Source organism: Mixophyes fleayi, chromosome 9 (assembly GCF_038048845.1).
Source record: "Mixophyes fleayi isolate aMixFle1 chromosome 9, aMixFle1.hap1, whole genome shotgun sequence".
Lineage (NCBI taxonomy): Eukaryota > Metazoa > Chordata > Amphibia > Anura > Limnodynastidae > Mixophyes > Mixophyes fleayi.
This window is the reverse complement of record NC_134410.1, coordinates 19,318,885-19,331,439: the sequence shown is the minus strand read 5'-3', so window position 1 is coordinate 19,331,439 and position 12,555 is coordinate 19,318,885. Positions and strand designations below refer to the sequence as shown.

Below are 12,555 nucleotides of genomic sequence, written 5' to 3'. Positions count from 1 at the left end.
CCAACATTCATCGCTAACAATGAGAAGTATGTATGGAGGTTTTCTATTGACCAAGTTGCAAATAGGTGGCGTATACAAGTCCCAAACGATTGGATTGGACAATGAGCTAAACACTATTTATACATACAAAATATGATGATACTCTTATCCCTGAGATAGCCTGAAAGGTGAAACGCGTTGGTTGGAGATCTAATACATGTACTCTTACATTAATATTATTGGAGAAGTTACAAGGACATTTCCCAGACAGTGTATACAATGGAACTCTTAAGACGTCATGCCCTCCATCCTGCATTAGCCAAACAGGAAGTTCAGCATTTAGAACACACGTTGCATTCCAAAGGAAAAGGAAATTAATCACCTTAACGGAGAAACAGTCTCTCATGCTGGAGGGACGGAGGGGACCCGTGGATTACAACCCCATTGAGATTAGAGACGGTCCACGTTCATTACAGAGACTTCTTTCATATTTCAATGTTAATACTGAATGGATGGACATTAAACCGTGAGTACTTACGCAACGGAACCACATGAAACTTTGTCTGAATATACTCAGTGTATCTCTGCGATAATGCTCTAATACCCAACACTGATGAGTGATGTTGTAGAACTGAGGACTGTAGGACACTACTCATATTGACTCATGATTTTAAATGGCAGGGGCTGATGATAAGACCTGCTGTTATATTTTATGCAATTATTATTGTGGCCATAATATGGTGTTATACAGGGTGATTCAAAAGTCGCAGTACACCCTTTTATTTCAAAAACTCTACAGGAAATTGGGAAACCTGGATACTCCAGTAAGGTATGGGTGACGGGGTCTATCTTTTACGGTATGTACCAAACATGGGCGCCATCTTGAAATCGGCCAATCGGCCCAATTCCTGTAGAGTTTTTGAAATAAAAGGGTGTACTGCAACTTTTGAATCACCCTGTACATTAAATTCTTGCATTTGTCTGACCTTGTGCATTTAAATTGAGTGATGTTTGATATAGATCATTTCATATGGCAAAGGTTTTGCTATCTTCTTATATCTAAGAGGTACTTTGTCACTAGTAACAGCACCTTATAAGAATACACATTTGGTCATTGACTACAAGTATACGGCGCCAAAGATATTGATTGAATGTGTATGGTGACATTTATAACAGAATGGATAACTGTTACATCCACACATAATCTCATATAGGATACGGTACTTGTCCTTATAAGGTATTATTATGTGACGGCTGGCTAAGAATTGTAGTATAGGGAAGAGTCTATATTTCTTACTATTTTCTATTCATCGATAACATATTTTCTCGCACGTAGGCCTAACCACAACTTTATCTTTTTAATGTAATGGGGCAGATCACTATATATATATAAACAAAGAAGTTTGTTTCCTTATTTGTTTGTTTGTTAACGAATATCTTCCACAGCTCTCAAGGTAAAGCTGGCAAATCTTACATACCGTATCTCCCCATGTATAAGGCGCTCCCATGTATGAGACGCACCTTAATTTTGGCCCCGAATTTTTTTTAAAAAAATATTACGGTAGCTGTCAAAAAAGGCAGGGAGAGTGTAATGGCCTGCTCTGATTGGGATCAGAGCAGCCGGGCAATTGCCCCCCCACACCCCACCCCTTGCTGCCACTGTGCCTCTGTCCCCCTCCTCCTGGATCCCCACTGCCACTTTGCCTCTGTCCCTCTCCTCCTGGATCCCCGCTGCCCCTGTAACGCTGCCCCGCTCCCCCTCGATCCCCCCCCCCCGCTGTCACTGTAATGCTGCCCCGCTCCCCCTCGATCCCCCCGCTGTCACTGTAATGCTGCCCCGCTCCCCCTCGATCCCCCCCGCTGTCACTGTAATGCTGCCCCGCTCCCCCTGGATCCCCCCCGCTGTCACTGTAATGCTGCCCCGCTCCCCCTGGATCCCCCCCTGTTGTCACTGTAATGCTGCCCCGCTCCCCCTCAATATCCCCCGCTGCCACTGTAATGCTGCCCCCCCTTGCATCCCCGCTACCCCTGTATAAGACACGCCCAGGTTTTAGACCCAAAATTTTTGGGGAAAAGGTGCGTCTTATACATGGGGAAATACGGTAGTTATTTAGTTTAGAAAAGTAAGCTATTAGACCACATAGCGACAATGCGACAAGGGACAGAGCGACAAATACTAAAAACATAATTTTGGGATTGTAAAAAATAGTTTGACTGCTGAAAGGAAACCTTGTGACAATGCGACATAACGACAACGCAATATTTTCTAAATAACATTTTTGGTCTTTTCCCCAAGTTTGCTAATATATAAAAACTCCTACACATTACAAATCGGACCTGCGTAACGCCGGTTGGCCCTGTTTGTGTATTATTACATTGACCAGTAGCAATACATATGATATACTTAAATTGTTGCAGCAGCTGTATACATATATTAAACAGAAAGTTCCTCTTTTGTTAGTATGTTGCCGTAATTGGTAGGAGTGAGTACATATATGGGGCCCTTTGTTGTGGGGGCCGGGCCCTGGGGCATTTAAGAACCCAACAATACCTCTGTTCTACTCCCTACCTCTAAGTCACCTAGTGGTTGAGTTTAACAGAGTTGCCCACAGGAATAAATGCTTTATTATTGAAATAAATCATTTTTCTGGGGAGGAGTTCCTATATTTTATTTTTACTTTTTAACTTTTAAATAGTTTTTTTGGGGGGGTGTATCTGGAACTGGAACCTTTGTTCTGGGCTTCCAGTTCCAGTTTGCATGCCCAATCCAGCATGTGTAGATGGACCCAGGTCTGGCTTGGTGAATGGTAAGACTCCTCCTACCGTTGCCATCCAGTATCACCAGGGAGCTGCCCCGGTGACATTTTCACCCTCTGTTATCGGAGGGGGGGGTCTTAATAAATAGACCCCTATAAGACATATATCTCTGCCCTCATTATAGCACTCTATGGGGCGTATTCAACTGTGAGCGTTAACGCTGAAAAACAAGCGCTCGAAAAATATTACCGTTTATACGGTAATATTGCGCGCGAAAAGCGTTAATACGGTAGTTTACTCGCTGAAACTCCGCGAGTAATTACCGTATTAACGGTTAGATTTTTTGAGCGCTCGTTTGTTAGCGTTAACGCTAACAATTGAATACGCCCCTATAACTCTTGTTACATTCATCTAAATATATATATATATATACACACACTATATATTTAATATATATCCCATATTTCTATTGTTCTAGCAATCTATTAAATATCTCACACATACCTTTCTCCTCTTATTAATTCACTCTATCCATATATCTCACATCTATATTCCTTTTATCTATGTACTGTATCCTCTAATATCATATATCTTGACTGCTCCTAATAGCATATAGCGCTCAGTGCTGTCTCTCCCACTATTGCCTCGGGTGTGATATTGTGGGTCAGATGGCCGGGCTACAGACACGTGGTCACCGATAACATTACAGATGGTAGTATTGAGTTGCTAGTCTTTATTGTGGTGTGTGCCGGATGGAGAGACACACAGAGAGGGGTTCAGTTTTTAGACTCTTAAGTACAGAACACTAATGGGGAGCAGTATTTAGACTGTAAGTGCACATACTGATAGGGAGCAGGTTTTGGTTTGCTGGAGCACATCAGTAATCCGGGACAGATCGGTAGAGGGGATGAGGGGATCAGTTGTTGGGTTGCAGGTGCAGGTCACTTATGGGGAACAGCATTTAGATTATTTTTAGATTGTGGGCTCAGATCAGTAATGGATTATGGGTGCAGGTCAGTAATGGGGTTCAGTTGCTGATTTATGGGTGCAGATTAGTAATGGGGAGTAGTTTTTATATTGCGGGTGCAGGACACAAAGAGGTGCAGTTGTGTTGCAGTGTTTGGGTTTTGGCTGGTAGGTAATCAGGGGCAGTCTGGGCTGGAGGGCAGGGGGGGGCATCTGTCCCCCTGGGCCGGTCCTATAGTAGGTACCTTGGGCTGGATCGCTGAGCCACCTGCATTTTTTTTCCCTTAAATTAGGCTGCTGAGTTGAGTCTTGCCCCCCGGCTAAAATTTGCCAGCCCTCCCCTGTAGGTAATGAAGGTGCAGTTTGGGATTTTAGCAGAGCGCTACGGAATATGTTGGTGCTATTTAAATAAATGATGATGATGATGATGATGATGATGATTGGATTGCCTGGTCAGGGATGAAGGAGCACTGTATGGCTTGTGGTGTGTCTGGTCACTTTGGGGGTACAGTAAGAGCAGGCAGGGGAGCAGTTGCTGTATTGTAAGTGCAGGTTTTCAAACTGGGGGCAGTTTTTAGACTATAAGTTACTAGTCATCAGTAGGGTAACAGTTTTTAGTGTTAATGTAGGTTAATAAAAAATAGATGTGGGTGACACTTGAATCCTGTAATAACAAGACAAAGGGACATAAAGGCAGCAAGTCGGACAAAGGGGCAGAAGGAAGGAAGCAGGATACTGGAGAAAGTGAGGTGAGACAGAAGTGTGCTGGGTGAGAGAGAGACAGGTGCCTGCTATTAGCATACAGCTGACACCCCCGCCCCCCTCTCATTCTATTCACTGGGACTTTACTGAGTAACAAAAGACCCCCAGCCATCCATAACAAGTTCTCTGCAGTACAAAGCATCCCCCCCCCCCCCCCTCATACACACGCTTCCTTAACAAACACACGCACCTTAATAATAGAGGAGTGAGTATGACACACGCCAGGGGAAGTGTGTTCTTTGTATCATTTACACGGTACACATGTATTACTTACTTCTGTGTATTATAAAGTTCACAACATAAACATGCGCTAACAACAAAAGTCATCACATTGCTTTCAATCATCACAATACAGCCAATGTTGCATAAACACATTTAATAATACAGTATGGTAAATACAACAAAGAGTTACAAAAGGTAAATAAGTGTATCAATGTATATTGCTACATCATATCATGTAAAGATAACAATTGACACAATGACACAGTCTGAAAAGACTTCAAAATTAACCCTTTCTGCTCTACAGAAGATGAAACTACTGAATGTATCTAATTTTGTCTGCAATAGGGAAAGTTTACTCTTAATTTACTAATTTACCCACCTCTAGTATTGTGTACAATACATCGCGAGCTTCGTAGGATGCACGGAAACTGTGTGTACCATGTACAGGCAATAAAGTGCACAAAACTGGGGTTTTGTATATTTGTTCAATGTTGGCATATATGGAAGAGAAAAAATATCCGTACTTTATTCATAACTAGTAAAAGACGTAGAACATTGGCGTATATAATAAGTACAATTGTTAGCACACGCTTAGGTTCTGAGGTCCAGTTAGACCATTGTTCTTGATGTTCTTTGGGATCGGGGTTTAATTTGTTTAGTGCGGGGTTTAGGAGAGCTGATCAAAGAAAGTGTGATTTGAGGAGGAAGGGGTGGACAGAGGGGAATGAGAGGGGGTGAGAGGAGTGTGTCAGGGGAGGGGGCTATTTGAGAACAGGAGGCACTGTATAAAGCCTGGCATTGACTTAGGAGGACTTTAGTCACAGCCAAGACAGACAACCTCTCTAGACAAAAGACCACACAAGAGTCGCTCTCTACAGTTCATTCATCAGCTCTACAAGAGAGCCCTGCCTGCTTGATACCAACCCATCAGCTTCTCTATGACTGCCTGCCTGATGGGATAACAACGCATCTTACGCCACAGCTCTGCCTGCCTGGCATATTTACATTACTTCTACAAGACTCATTGATATATTTACAGAGAATACTGCAAGCCTGCTCTACCTGCCTGTTTGGTATATACCAATCAGCTCTACATAGCAGCTCCGCTTCTCGGATATATACCCATCTTTACCAATCTGCTGTGCCTGGTACATACGCAGGTCTACTTGACAGTTGCCCAGCTGCCAATTCTGCGCATAGAACTCTTTCTGCAATACATCCACCTCTTAATGCGTGGTCCTGGTCTACTCTCTGCCTTTACAAATATCCGTCTTGGTTTGCTGATTTTTCCTATTTCTACAGACTCTTGTGCTCCAGTAAAACGCTGCTAACTTGACCCCTGAGCATTGGACTTCATCCTTGGAGTTATCCATTAAAGGGAACAATATGACAGCAAAGGCTCCCCTGTTCTTAGTTGTGGTGATGATACTGTTCCTGCCAATGGTGAGTATAGACTGTGTCGCAGTTAGCTTTTTAATGTGAAATGTCCTATGTACAGCGCAGTTCTTATTTTAATGTCGAAGTATAACGCGTCAAACCAGTATGCACCAATTAAAGATGGATATGGGGTATCTTACCTCTAATATCTGCTCCTGGTTTGTCTCACTCACACCAGTGGTGCAAGATTATTTAAATGTCATAGATGCCCCATTGGTATTGGACTATCAATATGTGATTACTTTATAATCCCTTGTATAGGTATTCTTCTATAGGTTATATTAGTATAATTACTGATTCTCATACCACAGCTCTTTAGGAAAGTGATCCTTCATGTATGTAGCTCAGATAGAGTATGGAAGCTTCTGTGTCATCCTGCAGGAAGCTCTCACAGTTTCTAGTTTGCAGATGTTAACTTTTTGGTGTAGTACTTTTAACATTGCCCTTTGTATTATGCAAAATATTTTAATTATAGATATCACATATAATTCAAAAATATGTTTGCCCCCTTGGGTATTTTTGCACTTGACCGCATTTTGGAGTATATCCCAGTGGTACTGCTATGTAAGCCTATGAGTTACATGACACATGCTTATGAGTATTGTTCCTCTGTCCCCAGGTCCATCTAGCAGGGGTGTTTGAACTGAAGGTCCATTCATTCAGCAGTCCCCGTGGTGTATGTGTCAATGGCCGTTCCTGTCACCTCTTCTTCCGGGTGTGTTTGAAGCATGCTCAGTCGGTGGTGTCCCCAGATCCCCCCTGCACATTTGGGTCGGCTCTGAGTGACTTGATGGCTGTGGAGCCAGGGGCCATAGCAGCCAGCAACCCCGTACGTGTCCCCTTTCACTTCAAGTGGCCGGTAAGTAAGAGTATTGTCTTATGATCTATCAGTATTTGTAAAGTCACAACTCTTGTCCTGTATTGGATCTTTCTTAAGACTGGCTGGGTCCAGGATTAGCAGCTGCTAAAATAAAGACTCTACTATGACCCACCTAAAGACTTCACAAACATCATTGATAGTAAAGGCATTCATATTTATTGTAGTCCAAAAAGTGGACTAGTTTAATTTCACATGTAACACTTCAGTAGAGGCCTTACTTGATCTTCAGCGAGCCAATAACATCCACCATAAGCAAATCACAATTAATGAGCAGCTAGCTGTTATTTTAGTATTCTATAAGTACCTAGTGAAATTGTGACCTTTCCAATAATCTTTATTATTCTTCTTTTTATGATCACATGTAAATGAAAATTATAGGTAGATAAAATAGGATAAAAAATAATATCAATTTTAATAAAACAACATTGGACTCTAATCTCGAAATAATTATCTATGTTAAAGCTCATCTTAAATAAAGATTGAAAGAAAGAGACCATTAGCATTTCAGTCTGTATCTTACTGTATGGGAGGAAATATCTAGGCCTCTGGATCAGAGTAAGAGTTGTTAACATGGTAACATGAACACACAATATTTAAAAAATTCTTCACTTGTTTGGTGCTTCAAGACTTATAAAATGTACCCCTGACAATGACCTGTGTAGTTGTTTATCCTCATGCAATAGAGCTTTTATCTATCAGACACCCTCTAGTTGTGTTTGCACATCCCACACAACCTTTTATCCATCAGTCTTTCTCTAGTTGTGTTTCCTCATGTGAAGAAAATCTTCTTCTATGAAGCACCCTCTTGTTGATTCCTTATTTCAGAAAACCTTTGTCCAGTCCTTTGTAGTCCCTCATGTCACAGAACGTTTGTGCAGTTATAGTCCATCATGTCATAGAACCTTTGTCTATCAGTCGCTCCTCTAGTTGAGGTTTGTCTTGCCAGAACCTTTGTCTATCAAAGACCCTTTGCTAAGCCTTTGTTTATCAGGTGGCTTCTAGTTGTAGCTTCTCATGTCACAGAACCTTTGTCTATCAGATGCCCTGTAGTTGTAAGTTTCTCATGTCTCATAACCTTTATCAGGCACCCTCTAGTTGTGATTCCTAATGGCAGAGTAACTTTATCTATCAGGCGCCCTCTAGCTGTGGTTTATCATGTGACAGAACTTTTGTCTACTGGACGCCCTGTAGTTGTAGTCCCTCATTTTCAAAGAACCTTTGTGCCGTTTGTGCAGTTGCAGTCTCTCATGTCATAGAACCTTTGTCTATCAGTCGCTCCTCTAGTTGAGGTTTGTCATGCCACAGAACCTTTGTCTATCAAAGTCCCTGTAATTGTAGTTCCTCATGTTGATGACCTTTTGTCTATCAGGTGCCCTCTAGTTGTAGCTTCTCATGTCACAGACCCTTTATCGGACACCCTTTAGTTGTGATTTCTAAAGTCACAGAACCTTTGTCCATTTGTGGGCCCCTCATGTCGCAGAACCTTTGTCTATCAGTTGCCTTTTAGTTGCAATTTCTTATGATACATAACTTTTATCTGCCACTCTCTACTTGTGGTTCTCATGTCACAGAACCTTTGTCTAGTTGTAGTTTCTCACAGATCTGTTGTCTATCAGGGATCACCATAATTGTAATTTCTTATGTTACTCTCTGTCTATCTGGCACTCTCTAATTTTGGTTCCTCAAGTTATAGAACTTTTGTCTTTCATGTGTCCTTTACTTGTGTTTCCTCATGTCACAGAACCTTTTATTGTCAGACACCATCTACTTTGGTTCCTCATGTCCCAGAACCTTTGTCTATCAGGGACCCTTTAACTGTAGTTCCTCATGTGCAGACTCTTTGTCTATCGGGCGCCTCTAGCTGTAGTTCCTCATGTTGCAGACTCTTTGTCTATCAGGCGCCTCTAGCTGTAGTTCCTCATGTTGCAGACTCTTTGTCTATTGGGCGCCTCTAGCTGTAGTTCCTCAAGTTGCAGACTCTTTGTCTATCGGGCGCCATCTAGTTGTGGTTTCTCATGTCACAGAAACTTTGTCTATCATGGACCCTCTAACTGTTGCTCCTCATGTTGCAGACTCTTTGTCTATTGGGCGCCTCTAGCTGTAGTTCCTCATGTTGCACACTCTTTGTCTATCAGGTGCCTCTAGCTGTAGTGCCTCATGTTGCAGACTCTTTGTCTATTAGGCGCCTCTAGCTGTAGTTCTTCATGTTGCAGACTCTTTGTCTATCGGGCGCCTCTAGCTGTAGTTCCTCATGTTGCAGACTCTTTGTCAATCGGGCACCTCTAGCTGTAGTTCCTCATGTTACAGACTCTTTGTCTATCGGGCGCCTCTAGCTGTAGTTCCTCATGTTGCAGATTCTTTGTCTATTGGGCGCCTCTAGCTGTAGTTCTTCATGTTGCAGACTCTTTGTCTATCGGACGCCTCTAGCTGTAGTTCCTCATGTTGCAGACTCTTTGTCAATCGGGCGCCTCTAGCTGTAGTTCCTCATGTTACAGACTCTTTGTCTATCGGGCACCTCTAGCTGTAGTTCCTCATGTTGCAGACTCTTTGTCAATCGGGCGCCTCTAGCTGTAGTTCCTCATGTTATAGACTCTTTGTATATCGGGCGCCATCTAGTTGTGGTTCCTCATGTCAAAGAAACTTTGTCTATCAGAGACTCTCTAACTGTTGCTCCTCATGTTGCAGGCTGTTTGTCTGTCATGTGTCCTTTACTTGAATTTGGTCATGTCACAAAACCTTTTATCATCAGACTCCCTCTAGTTGTGTTTCTTCATTGTGCAAGCTATTTCTCTACGAGACATTATATAGTTGTATTCATACTTTCCAACTTATGGCAGTCGGCGTCCGGGAGCTGCTGAGGGGAGGTGGGGGCGGGGCTCAGATAATTGCTTCATCTTGGCCCCACCCCCGTGACATGATGACGCAAATGCGAGATTCTCAGGGAACCGCAGCATTTTGGATTTAATTCTGCCCACTTCACTAGGAAGTGGGCAGATGCGGGAGGCTCCCATACTCTCCCGGGAGTTGGCAATTATGGTTGTATTTTTACATCATGCAGAACTTGGTTCTATCTCTGGTTCTATTTCCTTATGGAGCAGAAATTAGGTTACTACGGTTACTCACAACACCCCAAAGTACTCACTGCCCATATTATCCTTACTGCTGACACCACTCACAGTACTCACTGTCCATCCCACACTTACTACTGCTAACACTTACAGTAGTCACTTTCCATACTATACTTATTTCTGATACCACTGGAAATACTTACTTGTCAAAAATACTTTCTCTTCACACCATTCACAATACTCATCATCCATACTAGTTACTCATCACAGTACTTTCTCTACACTTATATGTACATATTAATTGCACAACATAAGATACTTATTCTTGCCACTATTTACAGTACTATTTTTTAATCATATTTTAGCAGGGTCCTCTTAGTCTGTGGCAGGTGTTGACATAATCTGTCCCTAGTTCTAATGATGTTTCATCTCTACCATGGGCAACCCTTCATCATCATCATCATCATCATAATAATCATCTATTTATATAGTGCTACTAATTCCGCAGCGCTGTACAGAGAACTCATTCACATCAGTCCCTGCCCCATTGGAGCTTACAGTCTAAATTCCCCAATATACATACACACACACAGACAGACAGACAGACAGACACAGACTTGGGTCAATTTTGTTAGCAGCCAATTAACCTACCAGTATGTTTTTGGAATGTGGGAGGAAACCCACGCAAGCATGGGGAGAACATTCAAACGCCACAGAGATAAGGCCATGGTCGGGAATCTAACTCATGACCCCAGTGCTGTGAGGCAGAAGTGCTAACCACTCAGCCACCATGCAACCCTTAGATCCCCATGTAGTGGGTGTTCCATACATTAACCCAGTATGGAAAAACACAGACATACTTTCACCTCCAAATGAGCCTCTTAGTCTGTATTGACAAAGATCCTTTTTCAGTTTTGGGAAAGTCATCTTTACCAGATATGATGATAATCTGTATTTCCTCCAGTGGGAGTGATGATTTAATATGTCCAGGACAAGACATAACAGTCTGTCCTTTTCCTGACTTGGTTTGTTGGTGAATTTGGTAGATTTGTCCAGTCAACAAACTTTGGCTTTTCATTAATTGGTAATTATAACAGTAATAGGACTGGCTCTATATGCTTAATAATATTCTGTGCCCATATCATTGAGAATCAGTCTCTGGCCTCTCATTCTGATCACTACTCTAAGTCTTTGTCCCCTCAATCCGCTCACTACTCCCAGTCTATGGATCATCACTCTGATTACTGCTACCAGGCTCTGTCCAGTTTCTGTCCCCTCATTCTAATCACTACTCATAATAACCTCTCATATCTCATTCTGATAACTACTCTCTATCTTTGTCCCCTCACTATAATTACTTTGTCCCTTGTACTGGTCACTACAACCTGTCTGTGTCACCTCAGTCTGATCACTAACCACATCTCTGTTCTGCATCCAACCTCTGTCCTGCCGTTTGTTTCCTGATCACAGTCTCTTAAGTTTGGTAAATCATTTTTTGCACCTATTTTTTTGTCCGACAGTAACAACCAATTCATGTTACAGTAACAGCCAGGGATGATCAGTGAGTGTACAAGCACTGATTGGCAGAACACACTTGCTTCAAACTCTGCTACTCTTTATATAACTAAATACTAGGGTCCTGATTCATTAAGGATCTTAACTTAAGAAACTTCTTATTCCAGTCTCCTGGACAAAACTATGGGCCTGATTCATTAAGGATCTTAAATTAAGAAATATCTTATTTAAGTCTCCTGGACAAAACCATGTTACAATGCAAGGGGTGCAAATTAGTTTTCTATTTTGCACATAAGTTAAATACTGACTGTTTTTTCATGTAGCACACAAATATCAACTTTAAATTTCAGTGTACAAATAAGCTATCAAGCATTTGTGTGCTACATGAAAAAACAGTCAGTATATAACTTATGTGCAAAACAGAATACTAATTTGCACCCCTTGCATTGTAACATGGTTTTGTCCAGGAGACTGAAATAAGAAGTTTCTTAAGTTAAGATCCTTAATGAATCAGGCCCAGGTCATTATCAGCACTTCTTTACACGTGCTTTGGAATTAGCCATTCACATATTGATTGTTCTATATGCAAACTTATAAATGTTTCCACATCCCTTACTGCTGAAACTCATTGCTAATATTTAATTTGTATGTGTTTATACACTATTCATGTGGAGCTTCTTGTTTTGTTGCAGGGCATTTTTTCGCTTATTATTGAGTCCTGGAGTACCCACACAGCAGAAAAGTTGACAGGTAAGTTCCTATTCGTAGTAAGTGACATTTTATGGAAAGCACATTGATGTTTTCAGTCTTGTCTTGCGGGCCTTTTACAGAAAAATGATAACATACTCTAGGGGTATATTTACTAAACTACGGGTTGGAGATGTTGCCTATAGCAACCAATCAGATTCTAGCTAACATTTATTTAGTACATTCTACAAAATGACAGCTAGAATCTGATTGGTTGCTATA

General features: G+C 41.8%; 1 protein-coding gene across 1 annotated transcript in view; it reads left to right on the top strand.

Moving 5' to 3' along the window:
- The first annotated feature begins 375 nt into the window (after nucleotides 1-375).
- LOC142102132 (uncharacterized) overlaps nucleotides 376-12,555 on the top strand; it is a 39,762-nt gene continuing 27,582 nt past the window's right edge. The window contains exons 1-4 of the mRNA XM_075186777.1: nucleotides 376-505; nucleotides 5,989-6,129; nucleotides 6,743-6,982; nucleotides 12,279-12,336. Of these exons, the coding sequence (XP_075042878.1) occupies nucleotides 6,073-6,129; nucleotides 6,743-6,982; nucleotides 12,279-12,336 (355 nt within the window). The 5' untranslated portion in view covers nucleotides 376-505; nucleotides 5,989-6,072. The remainder of the gene's footprint in view (nucleotides 506-5,988; nucleotides 6,130-6,742; nucleotides 6,983-12,278; nucleotides 12,337-12,555) is intronic.